This window comes from Callithrix jacchus, chromosome 19 (genome assembly GCF_049354715.1).
Source record: "Callithrix jacchus isolate 240 chromosome 19, calJac240_pri, whole genome shotgun sequence".
In the NCBI taxonomy this organism is placed as follows: Eukaryota; Metazoa; Chordata; class Mammalia; order Primates; family Cebidae; genus Callithrix; species Callithrix jacchus.
In genome coordinates this window covers 13,394,405-13,417,680 of record NC_133520.1, presented here as the reverse complement: position 1 = coordinate 13,417,680, position 23,276 = coordinate 13,394,405, and the positions used below count along the sequence as shown (strand labels likewise).

The window sequence follows — 23,276 nt, the reverse complement described above, 5'->3', positions numbered from 1 at the left end:
TATCATTTCAGAGAATAAAAATGAAAGCATACTCTGCCATCTAGCTTCTTCCTTCTTCCACAAAAACCAGAATTGAAAACCAAAATACAAACCAACCAACTTTATTAAAACAGCAAAACCAAGCACACTGAGCTTTCCAAACTGGCAAAAATTGTATGAGATGAACATCCATGTGATTCAGTGGTGTTCCCAAAGTCTTAGTTCCATTTACACTTTCATAACTTTGGAAACAAAAATGCCACACATTCCCCCCCATAAAAGTACTTGAAAATTTATTTAAATGTATTTTCCATGTCTCCAATTTGATGCATTTTGAATGTGTGTATGCATTTTTGTATGGGAGCTTCTGGATAACTCTTTCTCAGACTGAGCACTGGAAAAGGAGGCCTTCTTCCTTGGCTGTCTAGCCACCTGCTCATCTCCATCGGGCATAGAGTTAATTCTCAGTCCTGATGCTTGGATTAATTGAGTCACATTCTCCTTATATACATCTACTTAATATAAACCCTTCCCTGCCTACTGTATAGAATTGATATGAAAATAAAATGCAATAAATTATGGGGCAGAACTTCATATAATGCCAATTGCCCTACAAATGTAAAGCATTATCTTCCTTTTCCATTTTCTCTGCTTAGAGGGTATCTGCCACTTGTTGCTGTGAGGACTACCACTAGTCCCCAGTTCTTCCTTCCATCCTGGTCTAAATGTGATTAGAAACCACACTTTCTGGTTTTCTTTGTAGCATGTAGTGGTCACATGACTCAGATCTCAATACCTAAAGGAGTATAGAAGAGATATCGACAACTTCGGCATCATTTTTAAGAGAGAAAATTGCATACGTTTTGTTGCCATTCTGGATTCTGGATCCCTGAATGACCTTATGCGATTGAGTTGCCTAGACCATCTACCTATCCTCAGATAAAAATGTACCCTCAATATATTTTCACATCTCTGGTACAGAAAATTAAACTACTCATTGCTAATGACTGTTAATCTGTACCCTCAAGCTCACATCAGCATTTCAACTCTCGTTTGCTGCTTCTTTCTTTCATACAGGCTTCAAATCCTAATGAAAGCTATTTTTTTGTCTTCATGACTGCTAGTCCTAATGTGGTGACTAGTTATGAGTAGGTATTTAATAAATACTTTTTGATAAATAAATGATTTGCATAAATGAATAAATTTTAGCACTGGTATTGTCAGCTTTCAAGTTTCTAAAAAAGTCTGACTAAAAGTCAGCTTTCTAAAAAAGTCTAAATTGTTCTCAATGGAATTATCAGAGCAACACTTGTGTGCTGAAAATCTTTGATGAAAAAAAAATTTGTTATTTTTCATATTCAATTTATAGTATTTTCTGCTGGGAAAGCAATCTGAAATACGGATTTTAAAAGCACTCATAACATTATTATATCAGTAGGTGGAAACATCTATTCACTTTTGGATAGGGCTACTGCAAGCATGTATTAAAAGTCCTTCAAAATCTTGATCTTGATTACAAGGGGCAGATAAAAGTAGAGGACTTGCTTAGATGAAAACTCAATAATTTTAAAATGAGGGTCCATGATTTAAAGCTGTAACTGGGCCTGGGAACATAATAGAAGGTTGAACAGATTGTCCCGTATCCAAGGCCTTTCCTAATTAGATTCATTCCAAGAAATATTTATGGTTTGTGCAGTGTTCTAAATCCAAAATAACAAGGTAAAGGTAAACAAAGGGTCCTATTCATAAGGGTGTTTCAATCTAATAGGAGAGCTGGAACAAGTGTCCAAATCCATATAACACATGGGAGAACTAGTGAGCTCCGTGAACAATGTGTCACAGCAGCACAGGGACTGCCCTGAGGATGTGACTCCTGACTGAGGCCTTGAGTAGGATGATAAAACAAAACATTTCAGGTGGAAGAACAGCTTGAAGGACATTTGGAGCACTCTGAAAGGAGCTCCTATACCACGTGGAGTCTTCAAAACATGCCCCTTTTGCAGATGGCATTATTTGAATATGTTTCTGTCTCATGGTGAGTTACTTTTATAGATCTGACTCTCAATTTCCTCATCTGCTAAATGATCATATTTGTATGACTGTTTTGTGGATAATTGGGATAAGGTTTTCAAGTACTTAGTATAACATTGGGACTAAATAATGTTCAATCAACCTTATCTCTGTTTCTTTCTTCCCTTCTTAATCTTCCTTCCCTTTTCTCAGTATCCTACCTTACTTTCTGTACTCCTGAGGTTTGCCATTACTGCCCCTTGATAGAGTAAAGCAGAATGATAATTTATGATAGGATAGAGCACTATTTTGCTTGTTTATGTAACCTTAGCTTACTCAAATTATGTCACTTAAATGGATTCTGTTTGAATCAAGACGACAAATGATACACACACACACACACGCACACACACAAACTTGATTTTTCTAAAAATAAGAACACATTTTTTAAGGATTTAAGTAAATGGATAATACAAATTTAATAGATGGCAGAACTATTTTAGAGATAATTCTAAACTTAACAGCGTTTCTCACACAGCTTAGCCAAAATTAAGAATCATGGGACTAACTGAGCAGGGCAAGATGGTACTTAGAAATTAATATTTACAATAACAACTGCAAGGGTTATTGTTTTTAAGATGACCAGCCATCCTGGGGAAACATCATGCTTAGGTTTACCTCCTCCTCCTCCTCAGAATGGCACTGTTAGGTTTTATTATTAATCAGACAGGTGCATCCTTCTTTCTGTTGCAAGTATAGCAATATTCATTTACTGCATTCAGTGATATTTGCATTACAGCTTTTGAAAAAGAAGATTGGGTGTATGGTAAATTAACTGAATATAGCAGTAAAGGTCACATCTATCTCCACCAATTTACTTTAATATGGAATACAACCTTGTTTAAAGTTAGACTTTAACGTACTTTAAACTACTGGTTTGAATACATCCAGATTATGCCTTTAATTACCTCGTAACGAGCTGGCCCCAAAGTATGATGGAATGTATTGACACCAATTTAAGGAGAGTTGATGCCAGAGTGAAATAAATCTGCATTTTCAGCAGCTTCTCACTAACCCCACCAAGCCATGGGCAGACAGCTTGCTTTCTTTTACCTGTGTAAGAGTACGTGTTTACACTTCCTAGATGAATTGTTTCTTCGGCAGATGAACACATTTCTTCAATTGATGCCTTCCCTGAGGAATTGTGAGACCCTCTTATTACAGTGCAAGCATGGCTGGTAAAGTTGAAGTCACACCTGCCACAATGTGCCGTGGCTTCCATAGATGCAGGGCAGAGGGTCCTGCACTCTTTGGTTTCCTAAGTTAAGTGGTAGGGGTGAGAAGAGAGGAGAGGGGTATTTAAAAATTTCATTTAGACATACATAGGGTAGACTTTTGTGACTTTCAAATGAAATTTTCCTCCACTTACTTGATGAATGAATATTTCAAAATTTATAAAAATAAATAAAGGCAGTTTGTGTGCTAGAAAGAGCAATTACCTTGAAATGACACATATTGGGATTAAAATTTCAGTTTTGCAACTTCCCAGCTCTGTAACCTTGAGGTCTCTTACGTTTTCAAAACCTCAGCTTCTTCAGTGGGAAAAATGGAGTCAAAATTTACCACTGGGGTTTGTTGTGTGACTCAAATGAGATAACACCTATAAATGCCTTAAATGTAGTATACACACAACAAATATTTTATTTTTGTTATTTGATACTTTTCTGTGGAATTTTGGAGAAAATACAGAATGTGATATTTGAGAATTTATACTTCTGTGTTGTTGGGGAAGTTTAGAAATATTACTGATCCAAATTAAAAAAAATAATGTTTCACGAACTGTCATTATGATTATAATTATTATGCTTATAAACATTTTCTCTGACAAATCTCTGAACTTTTCATGGTTTTTGATAAATACCACTTTGTTTTAGTCTAAGGAAATTGAATACTTAATCATCCCAAATTACAGGAGCTATAAATAAGGCAATAGTTTTATAATGTGGAGATCTACTTTGCCTTTCCTTTACATAAGTAGCATAATGTATTTAGAATACTTTTTGCTATTAAAATTGATCTCCATTCAACCTCTCTCTTACATAAAATAAGTTGAATTATTCTTACCAAGTTAGTCAAAATAATAAATTCAAAAATAAATAGTAGAGCCCAGTGTGGTGGCTCACACCTGTAATCCCAGCACTTTGGGAGGCTGAGGCGGGTGGATCACTTGAGGTCAGAAGTTCAAGACCAGCCTGGCCAACAAGCTGAAACCCCATCTCTACTAAAAAAAAATTGCTGGGCATAGTGGCATGCACCTGTAATCCCAGCTACTTGGGAGGCTGAGGTAAAAGAATTGCTTGAACCTGGGAGGCAGAGGTTGCAGTGAGCAAAGATGGTGCTATATAAAGGGAATCACACTATATAGAGATAAATCCAATGTTCAATTTTTATATCCAATGTTTAGTTGTCCTCTTTTAAACGGAATCCATGGGATTAAAATAATCCATGGGATCCCATTTAAAAGAGGGCAACTAAACATTGGATTTATCTCTATTTTCTCTAAAAGCCCAACCAAATGAGAGTAAAATAATGGTTTACATGTTGAAAGTCTAAGGAAAAAGGATGGAAAATAATACACACAAGACAGTTCATATTTTTTTGGAAGCTGGAAAGTAAATGAATGAGGCAGAGACAGTGCAATGTGCTCAGTGATATTCATGTTTCCCTTTTCTCTCTGGGAACGTGGGATGTTAAAACCTGGCTGCAGTAGAAGAAGCCATCTGACTAGATATGTCTCTGTGACTAGTGCACAGTAAGGATGTACTCTATTTCCAGGTATGACCAGTCCATGTGCAATTGTCCCCTCTTGTGCCCTTTCCATTCTGATCCAAGGACTGTGTGTGAAGCATCACAAGATGGAAGGGGCTAGGGATCTAGGGGTGTTACTTGGAAGATGGCTGCCTAACTCACAATGAATTGTAATGTAAAATACTAAAAAACCCCCCAAATTTGCAAAGATGGTAGATCCTATATGTTCTCATCTCAAAAAATCAGAACAAAATGCAAAAAGAAACCATTCCAACTTCCACATAGAGGTTCATTGTCATGAAATTTTAGAGAGGCAGGATAAAGAGAACATCTTCGAGCTTTCAGAGGAAAAGGAACATGTTTACCAGCAAAGAAATAGGAATCAAGATATCAATGGAAACTTAAAACATGCAGAAATGCCTCAAAATCTGAGTAGACATAATTTGTAACCTGGAAATGTATATCCTACCAAGCTATTAATCCTCTTGGAGGGTAAAATAATAATACTTTTATGCATTAAGCTCTCAAAAAATTTACCTGCATACATCTATATCCAAGAATACAATTCTCTAAACGGAAAGAAACTTGGAATCCAAAAAACAGGGGGATCAAAACAGGAAAGAGGTGAAAGAAATTCCTGAGTTGATAGCTTAGGGAAGACCTAAGAGGCCAGTTATATAGAAATCCCAAGGTGATCCATTCCAGATTGGAACAGGATATAAAAATCTCCAGGAGAGAGGTTTTCAGAAAACGAAATGAAACCTATAGACTGAACATTATTATGTAGAAGACACTACTTGATTCAGCATGGAGAAATATTATCCTCATTATAATAATTTAACCAACCTTATGTATCATCTTAATCATTAACTGATACAAAGTGCTTGCAGGGCTTCTAACAATCTCATGAGTTACTTTACATCCCAAAGTGTAAAAAGTGTGTGCGGTCCACACGAGGACTGTGTAGGTGCCTCACTGAACAAGCGCCCTTCCATTGTCTGTGACCAAGACACCCAGTTTTAGGGGTCTTATAATGACAATTTACTACAGAACACAGTAGTGTGCTTGTTTTTTAAAGCGTTCATGGTCCTTTCCTTTAATTAATAGGTTTCTGGTATCCTGGGTCAAGTTCAACACCCACATACATGACATGACAGTATATGAACCATCACCACAAAAAACCATAAGTGATTACACCCAGAAGCCTATTCATTCACTTTTGTGGTTGACACTGGCATTTGTTCATCTTGCATTGTCTAAGGGAATATGATATAAATGCAACTAAGTGAATTTGCTGGACCTAAGATCTCTATCAAAGGAGGTGGATGATGGCTGGCAGGCTAGGGAGAAGAAGTGGGAAATTTTCTCCTGTCTCCATCCACAGTGCTCCCAGGCATGAAACGGCACCATGCAGAGGCCCCAGACGACCTGCGCCGGCTCTTTCAGCGGCACAAGACGTTCAGTCCTGCACTAATCTGAAGTGCTGGGTAAAGCTTCCCTGAGAACAGCTAATCATTATTAATTCTTTTAGAATTCATTGCAATAACATCAATCATAGCAAACTCATTCGGTATTAATATGGATGTAATGTGAAAATGAATAATGCACACAGGAGTTTTTATATTCCTATTTTAGAAAAATAGTTATGAACAATGTATTTCTCTTTCCATTGTCAAATCAGCGCCTCTAAGAGCTTTTCTATCAATTACCTTCATCATCATTCCAGTTGAAATCTTGTCAGAGCAAACATATTTCAAAGGATTATATCCAACTCCATTACAGCATTTCTGGCTCTTTGGAATAAGTTCAGTCTCACAGCATTTTACTGGCACTGGGTCATTCTTTTTAACATGTGCTTTAGACTCTCCACTGGAAGCTGAGCAGCATATGGTATCTGACATATTCACATAATCCTGCCCACAACAGAACATCCCTGCAACAATAAAATGTTATATATGAATATGAAATAGAAAAAGGGAAGAAAACTGAGGCTCTATAAAGTTTGGTATAAAAATGTCAGACTCAGGCAGTTGCTGAAATGGTGTAATACCTAAGGTAGCATTTCCCTACCAAGGTGATTTAAATCTGCAGTGAGGGTCCTTCTTACCAAGAGCACTAGACACTAATTAGGAAAAGAACACACAAGAGGAAGTGTTCGAAAATCATTCAGCTGGGCCAAACTTCTCTCATGCTCCATAAAAAGAGATCAGATTTCTGTCATGAAAACTGCTTGTGCATTTTATGATGATAACGTCTTGTTGCAGAAGAAGGTTAGTTAAACTATAGGGACTCCGAGAAAGCTCTAGAAATTCCTCAGGGAGAAAAGGTCACCCAAGTACTCTGGGATAAGAGCCCAGGCAGAGTGGAAAGGTAGCACCATTCTAGAACTGGAAACCCTGCAGGGGGAGCAGTGTAAGTTTTGGCGTAGCTTTATCTAGGGTACAAATATTTGCTTCTTGGGAATATGGCTGCAATGGTAACCATTCTTTCCTCATGAGATAGATTTGGTATTTATTCAAAATCATCTGAGCATGTTCACTGATCAGGTGCACTCATCCGACATTATTTTTTAAGCCACACTCAGTTCTAGACACAACATAGACATGGGTGACAGGCTGGGGGCAGCGGCAGAAAGACCTTGTAGAGAGGATCACTGATCGCCACATCGAGATGAAAGACACATGTACCTGAGATACCAAATAGACTTTTTTGCCCACTAAATTCAGTTTAATTACTTGCGTTTCCATCATTTAGACATCGTCATCAAAGAGAAATAGCAGAAATTTTAACAATAAAGCAGGAATAAATAAGCACTAGAGTCAGATCAAGCTAGAAATTAAGGTGCCTATACTGCATGTCATAGTGTTTTCATATTAGAATTTATATCCACTTATATAGCAGTGTGATGAATGATTTATTTTAATTGGAATTTTGTTTGTTTATGATTAGTTCTGATTGATAATATAAAGAACCTCAAATTCAAAGTGCCCCGGGGTCCTGAATTGTTTAATCTGGTCCTGTGTAAATATCTATATTATGAAAGACACTCAAATAATAGATCAAAAGTTCTTTTATAAAAGAATCATTGAACGTAGACACTGGTTTGGCACATGCCTTAAGAAAGATGTTTATCCACACATGACTCCAAAGAACCCTCTCATTCATCTTTCCACTTAAAGAAATCTCCTAATATTAAAAAGTCTTATTTGTGATTAATGATATAAACTGATCCTAACAGAGTTTTGGCATACTATGTGTATCTAATGTGACAACTCTTCAAAATAATTGGTTTGAAAATTAACTGCTATATTAATAACTTTAGTTGTTTTAACATTTCCAGGATATGTTATCTCAAATAAATACACAGAGCAAGGCTTGTTTCAGTCTGAGTCTTGATAATAGTGGGTATATATGTGTATGTCTATGTATGTGTATGTATAAGTACATACAGACATGCATACGTGTATGTGTGTGCATATATACACACAAATACATATAAATACATACATACATGTGTGGACACACACACACACACACACACACACACACACACGAAAAATCCATAGCTTCAAGTCTTATGTTCGGGCATTTTTCTGCCCCTTCTAATAAGACATTTAAATACAACCTTGGATTATTTGCTGTTATATTTTTCTCTAGCAGTTTTCTTAAGACAATTCATATTTTCCTTTAAAAAGCAATCAAAATTTGAAAACTGGCTCTTGAGAGAGCAGAATATATTCTTCCCCTCCCCCTCCCAAATTACTTCATGGTTTCACTATGCTTTAAGTATAAAATAAATATGCAGACATTGACCTAATTTGAAACTCATAATCAGCCATCTGATCATTCTGAGGGACTTCTGACAGGCCAACTAAAATGTTGATAATGAACTGTTTTTACACTAGAAAAGAAAAGATGCTTTCTTTCACAACGAGCTTCATTTTTGTATTCCTGAATTGAAATTTTCAGCCAAGATTTCACTCACATAACAAGAAGTGACTCCCTTTCTAGTTTCTTTGGTAAACCATTACTTCTTTAATTATTATCAACCTTGTTCCAGTGTGATAAATTGCTAATTACTTAATACCCTAATCAGCGTTCATTCTTTGCACAGATAAACTGTGACAGTGCCATTAATTTAAATAGTAATTTCACTTAATGGCCAGAACGGCACACCAGATTTTTATGCAGCATTTTCTGAAGACTGCATCCATCACTGCAATATTCTGACATAAAGATGTCTGACGTGCACTAACTCACTTAGGGAGAGCAGATGTTGCGGAGCAGAGTTTGGTAGTAATTCCCATAGTGCATCACTTCAGCATGAATGAGCTGCAAATTCAGCGACAGACAATCTTCTGAAACTGCATTGCAATAACTTTTGACCCCTACCTAATTTATCACATGTAGCACTTGACTTTTGAACTTTGACACACAGAATGCACAATTTTAAATATGCCCAAAGAAAAACAAAATAGGTCATGCATTATTGATGGATGGGTCCATTCTTCCAGAGCCTCTTCATTAAATTTGTACAAAGGTGAAGAGTGTCTTTGAACAAGACATAGATATTATTGAAGTAGTACAGTACACATTAAACTAGTAGATGTTAATTTTTCAGATCAAAAAGCATATATTGTGTTTCTAAACTGTGTATATCTTCAGTGGTTTTCATTGATTGGACACACTGAGAAAACCGTGGAGGAAAAATATTTTACTCAGAGTATTATTAATATTTCAAATATGTTACTAATACTTATTTCATATCTTTATCTAAAAAGAAAAGCATTTATAAACATATCTGCTGGGTGAATTTCTAAATAGTTGAGACTGCAAAACTGGCATTCCATTTTTTTAACCAAAACCAAGAATGATATATCATGCCTTTGAGACAAAAATAGTATAGTAGTAAAATCCAGTCTGGAATATGACAAATCATTGTGAAACTCTGAGATTGTTCATGGAGACCAAATTTTAAGCCAAAGGATATTTTAGGCCTAGAAGGAAAAAAAAGTTTTGCGATTAGTCATCCTTAGGACAAATGTATAACATTTGTGGCAGAGCAGGAAAGAAAAGAAATTCACAGTTAGTCTTCACCAGTAGATGGCTCTATGAATACCACCACAAAACTGAGAAAGGGTAGAGTCAAAATGTTCCCCAAATCATTGCCATATATTTTATAGCATTTATCTATTGCACTTTTCAAAAAAATCATTATGTTATATGGAAATCTTTCAGGGAAATGTTCTTTCAATACCAGCCTTACATGACAGACTTCTGTGGTTATATTTCCCTCTGCAAAATTTCCAGATTCCCGTCTTATGAAACAGTCAGTGATAGTCATTTGTTCTGCTCAAGTCAGAGTCCAGGACATGGAAACTCGGTGTATTCTGAAACAATTTTAAGCCTGAGTTTCACATCGAAGGCCGCATGAACAAAATTTATAATAGAAAGAAGTCACTATATTCCAAAGTCATCTCATGATCAGTTTCCCATGGCTAACAGAAAAATCTGTCCTTTTTGAATGATAAAGAGGCTTTAATTTTCATCTTTTCATACTAAGGGATATAATCAAGTCCAACTCAAGATTAATAGCACAAAGGATAAAGCCATATAAGCAAACACTAAGAAAAAAATGAGTAATAAATATGTTTAAAATCTATTCAAAGAAAATGGCTAAGAATACATATCCACTGAAATGACGCGCATGACTTTCATCCCGAGATACCTGTATAACACTTCTACACGACTCATCTGCCCAGAGAGAGCACTAAAAACATAAACGCCACCCCAGCACTTCTGTTCCAACAGCATCTGTTAATTCACTCCATTTATAAAATACATATTGACAAAGACAACTGAACTGGGACCAGGGAGATTTGATTTGGTGTGAGAAAGTCAATTCAATGTGATTTTGTTAAAGGGCTCCTGCAGGCAAATAAAAGAGTTTAAGTAATAAAGTACATAAAGAGATGTTTTACGAGCCAGCCCAGTCTCGTGGCAGGCACACAATGCCAAGCAGTGAGAGAGGCCAGGCTTAGGAATGATATTATGAGATCCAAACCCTCATGTAGCAGGTAGGCTGTTTGTTGCTAGGTTGAGGAGAAAAAGGGCCATATGGATATTCTGGAAGGTCATTAAGGTCACAGTCATTAGGGGTGACAGGAGCGAACGGCAGCAGAGAGAGGAAAAATACATGTGGAACCTGTCTATTTTCACTGCAACCTGCAGGTATGAAGGTCAAGAGAATAAAAAGAGATTTTTTTTTCCTTTGTAAAACCATCTTTCCTTCAGTCCACTGTGATTATCAGAATTGGCAGAGCTGTAGAATGCCATGAGAAATTCTAGAGCTTATCTTGATTGGCAGGAGTTGAGGGTTGTCACCATTTGTGTGAGGAACATTTGACTGGCATGAGACATCATCTCGAAGTCAATAAAGAAGTGATTCTGAAATTTGAGTTCATGGATGGAGTTCAAGGGTGGATAAAATTACAGGCAAATTTTTGTGTGTATTCTATGCATTATTATTCAGAGTGAGGATTTGTAACTTTCAAAAGATTCCAAAGGAAAACAAGTTAAGAATGATTTTCCTAGTGGACAGTAACCCCTATTCCACTTAGAACAGATGCATTCTACTTTATGGCAATGGTGTTCTGACTTCTCTTTCCTTCTCTTTCATATTTGTTCTGCACCTAAATTTAATCTTAAACTACAGTTCTTATCATCATAGTGACTCTTCCCTGAGTGCTAAAGAATATTCAAATCCTTTTGCCTCCTCAGATTTATCTCCTTTCTTCCTTACACAGGGTGTATACCTCCTGTAAACCAAAGTGCTCACTACTATTTGTGTTTTGCAGACTGTGAGTTTCATAGTTTAGCTCAAGCCACACCTGCTAAACTCATACTCACTGTTTGAGATGCCAATCCAATGCAACGACTCCCTTCACTACCTTGACTGCAGTGATCTCAGTCTTAAAAATATAAATGCATTCATCCCTCTCTTATGGCCTGTGTATAACCTTGCAGATACTTTTCTCCTTCATTAGATTACAAGTTAAAAGTGGAATCTTGGCCACTTTTACACTCACAAAGCACCAGGAGTGATTATCTTGAATATGGTCAGTATATAATACATATTTTAAAAAAAAGGGAGTATGGCAATTGACTAATTCTTTTTTTAAAATTATTTTTATTTTTTATTGCATTTTAGGTTTTGGGGTACATGTGCAGAACATGCAAGATAGTTGCATAGGTACACACATCGCAGTGTGTTTTGCTGTCTTCCTCCCCTTCACCCACATTTGGCATTTCTCCCCATGCTATCCCTCCCCAGCTCCCCCCACCGCTTTCCTCCCGTTTCCCCCAATAGACCCCAGTGTGTAGTACTCCCTTCCCTGTGTCCATGTGTTCTCATTTTTCATCACCTGCCTATGAATGAGAATATACAGATGAACAAACACACTAAAATAAAATATTTTTCTGTCATTTTAAAACTCGAATGTATTAGGATATACAGGGGTTAACACTTTTGTATCCTCCCTGTCTCCTTGGTTTTACCGTTAGTAGATGTTATTAGCTGCTTCATCTAAAGGAGAAGGTATTCAACTGGCTAGTCGTAGTATAGGATAACTAACGGCCATAATTGTTTAGTAGATATCACTATGCTTTTAAGCAGTGGTTCTCAAATTATGGTCTCAGGATCCTTTTATACTCTTACAAATTACTGAGGATGCCAAATATTTTTTGTTTATATGGGTTTTATCTGTTGGTATATACTGTGTTAAAACTTTTGGCAGAAAATTCTGAAATTATTTATTTATGCATTTAAATATAAAAATAATAAATACATAACGTGATATTTATGAAAAATATATTTTTCAAATTAAAAATAGTGAGAAAAATGACACTGTGTTACATTCTTTCAAGCTTTTTAATTGTTCAGTGTAAGAGAAGGCAATTTAATTTTCTTTCCGATTCTACATTCGATCTGTTGCAAATCACATCATGTATTCTCTAAAAAACTCTACCGTGCACATATGAGAGAATGAGAATTTATAAGGCATATAGTAGTTTAGCATCACAGGCATATGTCATGTTATTGTGCTTTGATTTACTGCACTTTGCAAATACTGAATTTTTAACAAATTGAAGGTTTGTGGCCACACTGCATCAAGAAAGTCTATTGGTGCCAATTTTCCAATAGCATGTGCTCACTTTGTGTCCCTGTGTCACATTTTGATTCTTACCGTATTTAAACTTTTTATTATTATTATATTTGTTATGGCGATCTGTGCTCAATGACCTTTGATGTCTCTATTATAATTTGTTTTAGCGAGTCACGAACCTTACCCATGTAAGACGGAAAGCTTAGTTGATGAGTGTCCTGTGTTCCCTTATCTCTCTCCCTCTCCTCAGGCCTTCCTATTCTCTGAGACATAGCAATATTGAAATGAGGCCAATTAATAACCTTACAATGGCCTCTAAGTGTTCATGTGAAAAGAAGAGTTTCACGACTCTCACTTTAGATCAAAAGCTAGGAATAATTAAGCTTTATTGAGGGAGGCATGTTGAAAGCTGAGATAGGCCAAAATCTAGACCTTTAAGCCCAACAGTTAGCCAAGTTATAAATGCAAAGGCACAGTTCTTGAAGAAAATGAGAAATGCTACTCCAGTCAACACATGAATGATAAGGGAAACAGCCTTATGGTTGATATGAAGAACCTTTGAGTGGTCTGGACAGAAGATCAAACCAGCCACGACATTCCCTTATGCCAAAGCCTAGTCCAGGCAAGGTTCTTAGTCTCTTCAATTCTGTGAAGGCTGAGGGAGGTGAGGAGGCTTCAGAAGAAATGTTGGAAGCTAGCAGAAGTTGGTTTAAGGAAAAAAAGTCATATCTGTAACATAAAAGTGCAAGGTGAAGCAGCAGGTGCTGATGTAGAAACTGCTGCATCGAGTTACCCAGAAGACCTAGGTAAGATCACTGATGAAGGTGGCTACACTAAACAATAGATCTGCAATGTGGATGAAATAGCCTGATACTAGAAGAAGATGCCAACTAGTACGTTCATAGACAGAGAGGAAAAGTCAATGTCTGGTTTCAGAGTTTCAAAGGACAGGCTGACTCTCTTGTTCCGGGACTAAAGCAGCTGGTGACTTTAAGTGGAAGCCCATGCTCGTTGACCACTTCACAAATTCTAGGGCCCTTAAAATAATTATGCTAACTCTATTCTGCCTATACTTGTAAATGGAACAAAAAAGGCTGTGATCCCATATCTGTTTACAATATAGTTTACTATGTATTTTAAGTTCATTATTGAGACCTACTGCTCAGAAGAGAAATGACTTTTAAAAAAATATTAATACTGACAATGCATCTGGTCACTCAAGAGCTCTGATGGAAACAGACAAGAAGAATCACATTTACATGCCCATTAACACAACATCTATTTGGCAGCCTATGGGTCAAGCAGTCATTTTGATTTTCCAGTTTTATTATTTAAAAAATACATTTTATAAGGCTATAGCTGCCATAGAAAGTAATTCCTAGGATGGATAAGGGCTATGTAAATTGAAAAACCTGGAAAGGATTCACCATTCTAGATGCAATTAAGAATATTCACCATTAATGGGAGGAACTCAAAATATCAACATTAATAGTAGTTTAGAAGACGTTGATTTCAACCCTCATGGATGACTGAGGGGTTCAAGACTCAAAATGGAAGAAATAACTGTAGATGTGGTGCAAGTGCTAAGAGAACTTGAAATAGAAGAGGAGCCTGAAGATGTAATTGAACTGCTGCAATATCACCATAAAACTAACGGATGAGTTGCTTCTTAGGGAGGAGCAAAGAAAGTGGTTTCTTGAGATGGAATCTATGCCTGGCAAAGATGCTGTGAACACTGTCTTTATATTTTAATTTTCTTGTCTTTAAAAACCCCACCTTCAATTACATAAGTGTGAGGCCTCCCAAAATCCGTATCTGACTGTGTGATATTTAGCAAGCAGAGACTAATGTCTACTATCTAATGACCGAACTTCAGTTTGTTTATCTTCAACATGTAGATAATTAATAGTGTCTATCACTTAAGATTATCGTAACAATTATTTGAGGTAACAATGTATAAAATATTGGTACACTGTCTGTTAGTATTCATTCAATGATACTCATTGTTATTAATATTAGTGGTAGCTTATTTAATACAGTAGAATAAGGGATTGAAAGAATTATAACACAATATCATTGTAATAATTTTCTATACTATTTACTAGGAAATATTCTTTTCATTCAGAACCAGTGTATTCATGTGTGGGATTTCTTTGGGTGGACATGACCTTTTCAAGAGGAAAAAAAATTGATGTGTTTTTCTGAAATACACAAGATACACATAAAAACTGGGAGATTACATTTTTTTGTATTAAATAACGTGTTCCTAATTATTGCATTAGATATAACTAATGTGAGCTTTAATTACTTATCTGTTTTATTTCTAGGGCAAATTTCTCACTCTCCCCGCTTCTCACATCCTCCATCTACTGAAACTAGACTTGGGCCCCTTACCTGGAAGATGATTGTACACCACTCCTTCTTCTCCACCGCAACACTCTAAATCTTTGCTCACAATCTGTCCGCCACAGCACTGCTGGCCATGGCCATCATGAAGCCTCCCGGCACAGCAGATCTGCTTTCCTGAGGTGGAGTACGGCATTCTGCCACAGCAGGAGTCACCAATGCCAACAGAAACCCGATTGTGCTGTTCATCTGGACAGCATACTTCACCTGTCAATTTAGGACAATAATAATCATTACATCAGTTAAAAAATATGCTATGACTCGCAATCAACTTTTATCACAATCATCTTGCAGATCCCAACTGATTGACAGAATTACTAGAGAGAATAATATCATATTGGAGTTGCAAAATTTCCAGATGACTCCAAAATTTTTGTGTATAAACATGAGTGTCAGCTCAGATACACACAGAGTAACTTACAGGTAAGTCTATGTTGCCTATTTCCTCATTATCAGGTCTGGTGACATGGATTATGTGGCATTATAGAAAAACATCTAAGAACACTTTTTTGTTTTGTGTAATTTTCTTTTGGAAAGTAGAGTGGATTCAAAAACAAACTATTGATAAATTGTTATTGCCTATGATTATAATTTCCTTAACCAAACTATATTTGTACAACCAAAGAAAATACTCCCATTGAGAAGGTTAATTACATGAGAGGAGGTAAAAATACTGTTTTTAAATCAGTGTACTAGTACTTTTCTGGGCTATGACAGACACTGAATTTTACTACATTTCTCTTAGTCTTGGAAACCTGGGGTAAGAATAAGATAACCAACAGGGCATTGTGGTTTTTGCCTGTAATCCAGCATTTTGGGAGGCTGAGGCGGGTGGATAACTTGAGGCCAGGAGCTCGAGACCAACCTGGCAAATATGGTGAAACTGTCTCTACTAAAAATAAAAAAATTAGCCAGGATTGGTGATTCATGCCTGTGGTCCTAGCTACTTGGGAAGATGAGGCATGAGAGTTGCTTGAACCTGGGAGGCAGGAGGCAGAGGTTGTAGTGAGCTGAGATTGCTTCACTGACCTCCAGCCTGAGCATATCTAAACAACAAAAGCAAGCAAACAAACAAAAAACAGAATTAGATAATCTTTTGCCTGGTACCTTAAGATTAAAGGACTCAAATATTCTAAATACCAAGAGTTAGCTTGTTTGTTTGTTTTGTAGGAAGACAACTCTAAAAGAGAGAATATTTTGTAAATGGCTTCATACCTTCAAAAGAACTAAAAAAAAAATTGTTGGATCTGAAATCCAAGCTTCATTTGTCTTCTCTGTCTCATGACCCAACTGTGGTTGGCTTCCCTCAGGGCCCTCCAAACCCTGACTTCCTCTCTCTTGCCCTTCTCCTTCTCTTCTTTCCACAGACCATCCTCCCTTTTCTCTACCACTCCTTCTTGAACATATCATTTCCCCCAGACAGTATCTCTTTATTATATCTTACAAGGTATGTAAGTATGATGACCAATCTCGTGGGTCTTATGGCCTTCAACCATGGTCCAGGTAAGATTTCTATAATCCAATTAATGACTTGTCAAGCTTTCTTAAGAAATGGCAGAAATCCACTGAAGAATTTAGGACTGATTTAGGGATTTGTAGTCCTGGACTTCTTGTTCTCAATTAGTTCACCTTTCTCTGAGCCCTGGATATCCTAAAATTTGTTCAGTAAAAGCAAGATGAATTGTTTACCAAAATGGTATAAAAATACAACATAATATTTAACTATATGTAGATATAAGGAGTATAAAAAATAGAACAATAACTCCTAGCAGCTATCCTTGAGATCTTTTCTGTCCAAATTTATTGGTCAAAAGTCCATCTCACTCGATAAAATGAACAAATGACTAGAAACATACAACTTACTGGTCAGAGAATACAAGAAAAAAAGTTAAAATCAATAGCTCTTATTGTACTGGTGCAAAAATCTTCAATAAAAAAGTAACAAATTGACTTCAAAAGTACATTAAAATGACTGTGCAACATCCCAAATGGATTTATTCCTCGAATACCAAGATGGGTCAATATATGAAAATTGATCAATGTAATACATTATATTCATAGAATAAAGGAAAAAAAAGAAACGCGATTATTTCAGTTGATGTAGAACAAATATTTGACAAAATTCAACCTTTCATTCATTATAAATCCATTCAATAAAATAGGAATAGATGAAAACTACCTCAACATAATCAAGGGTATATGAGAAAAAACTACACCTAATGTCATACTCAACAGTGAAAGACCAAAAATTTTTCCTCTAAAATCTGGGATAAGACAAGGATGCTACCCTTCACCACTAGTATTCAGCGTAATATTGGAGAGTATAGCAAAACCAATTAGGCAAGAGAAAGAAATAAAAGGGATCTAAATTAAAAGGGAAGAAGTAAAACTGTCTCTGTTCTCAGACAGCATGTTGTCATATAGAGAAAACTTTAAAGATTCTTAAAAAAAAACCCAAACCTGTTACAACTAATAAACAAATTCAGCACAGTAGCAGGATACAAAATCAGCATAGTAAAATCACATATATTTTTATACACTAAGAATTAAAATCTGAAAGTAAAATTAATAAGATAATTTCATTTACAATAACATCAACAAAATAAAATACTTAAGAATGAGCTTACCAAGAAAGTGAAAGACTGAAAACCTAGAAAATGTTGTTGAAAGAAATTAAAGATGACAACCAAATGAAAGAACATCCCAAGTTTATGGATCAAAGCCTTAATATTGTTAAGGTGCCAATACTACTCAAGTGATCTCCAGATTCAATGCAATCCCTATTAAAATGCCAATGCTTTTTGCAGAAATAGAAGAAGCCATTATAAAATTCATATGGAATCTCAAGAAACTCCAAATAGTCAAAACAACAGTGAAAAAGAACAAAGTTGGAGATCTCACACTTCCTGATTTCAAAATTTACTAGAGAATTGCAGTAATCAAACGTGTATTACTGGTACAAAGACAGACATATAGGCCAATGGGATAGAACAGAGATCCTAAAAATGAACCCTTGCATATATGGGCAAATGATTTTCAGCAAGGGTACCAAGACCATTAAATGGGAAAAGGACCTTTTTTTTGTAAGAAAAAAAATAATGTTGGAAAAGTTGAATATCCACATGCCAAAGAATGATATTGAACCTTTGTTTAATATCATATACCAAAACTAACTCAAAATGGATCAATGATCTAGACATAAAAGCTAAAACTTAAAATTGTTAGAAAAAAGCAAACGGGAAATTATATGACATTGGCTCTGTCAATGATTTCTTGGCTATGACACTGAAAGCACAAGCAATAAAGGAAAAAGATGAATTGGATTAATCATAATTAATATTAATAACTTTTTAACATCAAATATTATCAACAAAGTGAAAAGGCAACTCATGAGGAAATACATTAAAATTATGTATCTGATATGGAAGTAGCATCTAAAATGTATAAAGAACTTCTATAACTCAACAATATAAAACAATGACCTTATTTTAAAAATGAGCAAATAACTTCAATGGACATTTTTTAAAGAAGATATACAAATAGCCAATAAACACATGAAAATATGCTCAATATTAGTAATAACTAGGGAAATGCAAATCAAAACCACAATGAGATGCCACTTCATACTCATTAGGATAGTTATAAAAAACATAAAATAACAAATATCAGCAAGAATATGGAGAAATTGGCACACTTGTGCACTGTTGTTGGGAACATAAAATGTTAAAATGTTCCACAAAACAGTATGGCTGTTCTTAAAAAGAAAATTAAACACAGAATTAACATATGATCCAGGAATTCCACTGCAGGGTATAAGCCCAAAATAATAGAAAACAGAAGATTGAACAGAAATTTGTACATTTGTATGCCAATGTTTATAGCAGCTTCAACCATAATAGTCACTAGACAGAAATAATTCAAATGTCCACTGATGAATAAATGAATACAAAAGTGTTATATACGTACAATGACACATTATTCAGCCTTAAAAAGGAATAAAATCCTGGCACATACTACAACATGAATGATCCTTGAAAATGTGCTAAGTGAAATAAGCCAGACACAAAAAGACAAATATTGTATGATTCCAATTATACTAGGTACCCACGGTAGTCAAATTCATAGAGACCAAAACAGAATGGTAGTTTCCAGGGGTTGAAGACAAGGGGAAGTGAAAAGTTAGTGCCCAGTGGAAACACTTTCAGCTTGAGAAGATGAGTGGTAATGATTGTACAACAATGTGAATGGACTCAATGCCCTGAGTTATGTGCTTAGGGAATGGTTAAAATGATAAGTTTTATGTTATATGTATTTTACCACAAAACATGACTGGTTTCAGAGACCACTTAACTACCACCTTCCAGAATTCTCTAGTCTCAAGAAGGTGAAGAAGATATCATAACTTCCCAGAAAACAGAAGATGAGGCAATAGATTGTCCCCTCTCTAAATTACATGAGCTTGCTAGGCACTTAGAAGATACTTTGACTAAGAAAAAAAGGAAAAAAAAAATCAGACCACATTAATAGCTTTTGAAATTAAGCAGTTAGATAGAGCCAAGAATGAAGACACTCCTGTGTCTAGCGTACACAAAAACAGCCATCAATATTGTAAGGAACACTAGTAGAACACCTACTCTGCCCTTATTAGTGTATCTTAGAAAGATGCAGTCAAAAAAGGAAAAGGCCAAACTGACAAAACAGCACCTCTCTGTGAAAGTAGCTGCTCTCATCTATCCATAACTGCTCTTGACATAGAAAGAGATAAATGTCTATGCAATTGTAAAAATAGAAGGTTGATACCGAGGGGTATATCATCTAACAAAACGCCTTGTAAATTTCCATCATCCCTTCCTAGTAATAATCAAATGTCTCAGTGGTGGAAATTTAAAACTATTTTCAGATTCTGCCTTTATTTTTCTTTTCTTTCTCTTGAATCAACACATTTTTTTTTGTTTAGTAATTCCACTTCAGTGCATCTGTTGAGAAGGGATCCACTTTGTAAATGAGACACCAGCATAAATGTGGACCTGAAATAAAGCCTCTTTCTGTAATTCCCAGGAGAAGAATGCCTGATCTATAATTTGGTGATGGCACCAGCTAATTACCTGATGCCTTTGTGATCAATATCTCTGAATGTGAATGTGTCTCCAAGATCCTCTAGGGCAAAAACTGCTCAGATGTGGTATTCATAAAGGATGCTAATCCCTTAAAGATATCAAACAATCTGGCTATGCATGTCTTGAAACTAGCTCAAAGTCTACTAAAAAAGAATAATGTTTAATAAATTGGTCCATTGTATCTACATACGTCCAAAAAGTTACCTCACTTGGCATAATACCTCATTATCCCCTGTACCAGTCCTTGTAGTTCACTGTTCACTCTATTAAAATGATAAAAGATTTGCATGCCACTTTGTACAGGATTTAAGGGTCAGTCTGGAGAGCCACCAATAAGGCTGAATAGGAACAGCTCCAGAGCTCATTTCCCAGTGAGAGCGACACAGAAGGCAAGTGATCTCTACATTTTCAACTGAGATACCAGGTTCATCTCAATGGAACTGGTTGGACAGTAGGTGTAGTCCTAGGAGGGCAAATCAAGGCAGAGTGGGGCATTGCCCCACCCAGGAAGTTCAAAGGGCTGGAGGACTTTTTCTCCTACCCGAGGGAGGTCATCGGGGACTTTTCCAGAAACTCCAGTACTCTGGCTCAGATATTGCACTTTTCCCACAGTCTTTACAGCCTACAGAAAAGGAGATTCCCGTCAGTACCAAAAACACCAGCCTGCCGTTTCCAGCACAAAACAGGGTGGCCAATTTAGCTGGAGCCGTGGGTTTTCAGCAAAAAACTGGGTGGCCGTTCTAGTTGGTTCCTGGAATGCCTGTGAGACAGAACCACCCAGTCCCCTGAAAAAAAGGCGGCTGAAGGTCAGGGGACAAGTGATCTGGCTCGGCAGGTCCCACCAACATAAAGACTGAAACCTGAAACCCACTGGCTCGAGATTTTTGCAGCCAGCACAGCAGTTTGAACTTAACCTGGGACAGTCTAGCTAGCTGTGGGGGAGTGGTTTCTGCTGTTACTGAGTCAGTTCTAACCTTGACTGCGTAAATAAAATCACAAGGAAGTTTACGCAGCAGCTGGGTGGAGCCAACAGCAGCTCAGCAAGGCCTCTGTAGGCAGACTGTGACTAGACTCCCTCCTTGCTGGGCAGGACATCTCTGAAAAAAGGCAGCAGCCCCTCAGGGGCTTTTGTCAGAGTACTTGGGAAAAGGGATGGCTGTGAGTTCCACTCCAACAGACTTAAATGTCCCTGCCCAGTAGCTCTGAGCACAGCAATTGAGCTCTGACAAGAGACAGACTGTCTCCTCAAGTGGCTCCCTGAGCCCCTTATATCCAAAGAGACACCTCGTATAGGAGCACTCTGACTGACATCTGGCAGGTACCCTTCTTGGACGAAGCTGCCAGAGGAAGAAACAGGTAGCAATTCTTGCTGTTCTGCACCCTCATGGGTGATTCCCAGGCAAGCAGCGTCTGGAGTGGACCTCCAGCAGTCCTGCAGCAGAGGGGCCTCTTTGTTAGAAGGAAAACTAAAAAACAGAAAGAAATGGCTTCAACATCAACAGAAAGGACATCCACTCAGAGACCCCATCTGAAAGGACATCCACTCAGAGACCCCATCCGAAAGTTCCAACTTCAAAAATCCACAAAGATGGGAAGAAACCAGTGCAAAAAGGCTGAAATCACCAAAAATCCAGAATCCCTCTCCTCCTCCAAGGGATCACAACTCCTCACCAGTGAGGGAACAAAACTGGATGGAGAATAACTGGATGACAAATTGACAGAAGCAGGCTTCAGAAGGTGAGTAATAACCAACTCCTCTAAGCTAAAGGAGCATGTTCTAACCCAATGCAAAGAAACTCAAAACCTTGAAAAACGGTTAGGCAAAATGCTAACTAGAATAACCAGCTTAGAGAAGAATATAAATGACTTGATGGAATGAAAAACACAGCATGAGAACTTTGTGAACCACAAGTTCTAATAGCTGAATCGATCAAGCAGAAGAAAGGATATCAGAGATTGAAGACCAACTCAGTGAAATAAAATGAGAAGGTGAGATTAGAGAAAAAAAAGAGTAAAAAGAGTGATAAAGCCTCCAAGAACTATGGGATTATGTGAAAAGATCAAATCTACATTTGATCAGTATACCTGAATGTGACGGGGAGAATAAAACCAAGCTGGAAAACACTCTTCAGGATATTATCCAGGGGAACTTTTCCAACGTAACAAAGCAGGCCAACATTCAAATCCAGGAAATACAGAGAACACCACAAAGATATTCCTCAAGAAAAGCAACCCAAGGCACATAATCGTCAGATTCACTCAGGTTGAAATGAAGGGAAAAAGGCTAAGGATAGCCAGAGAGAAAGGCCAGGTTACCCACAAAGGAAAGTCCATCACAGTCACAGCAGATCTCTTGGCAGAAACCCTACAAGCCAGAAGACAGTGGGGGCCAATATTCAACATCCTTAAAGAAGAGAACTTTCAACCCAAAATTTCATATCCAGCCAAACTAAGCTTCATAAGTGAAGGAGAAACAAAATCCTTTATGGACAAGCAATTGCTGAGATATTTCATCACCACCAGGCCTGCCTTACAAGAGCTCCTGAAAGAACCACTAAACATGGAAAGGAACAATCAGTACCAGCCACTGCAAAAATATATCAAATGGTAAAGACCATTGACACAATGAAGAAACTGCACAAATTAGCAGGCAAAACAACCAGCTAGTATCAAAATGGCAGGATCAAATTCACACATAACAATATTAACCTTAAATGTAAATGGGCTAAATGCCCCAATCAAAAGACACAGACTGGCAAATTGGATAGATAGTCAGGACCCATCAGTGTGC

General features: G+C 36.8%; 1 protein-coding gene across 1 annotated transcript in view; it reads right to left on the bottom strand.

Annotated features, from left to right (window-relative positions):
• The window catches only part of USH2A (usherin), an 815,757-nt gene that overhangs the window by 158,590 nt on the left and 633,891 nt on the right, over positions 1–23,276 (bottom strand). The window contains exons 50-52 of the mRNA XM_002760516.6: positions 15,357–15,575; positions 6,507–6,730; positions 3,103–3,307 (exon numbers count right to left, since the gene is read on the bottom strand). Of these exons, the coding sequence (XP_002760562.4) occupies positions 3,103–3,307; positions 6,507–6,730; positions 15,357–15,575 (648 nt within the window). The remainder of the gene's footprint in view (positions 1–3,102; positions 3,308–6,506; positions 6,731–15,356; positions 15,576–23,276) is intronic.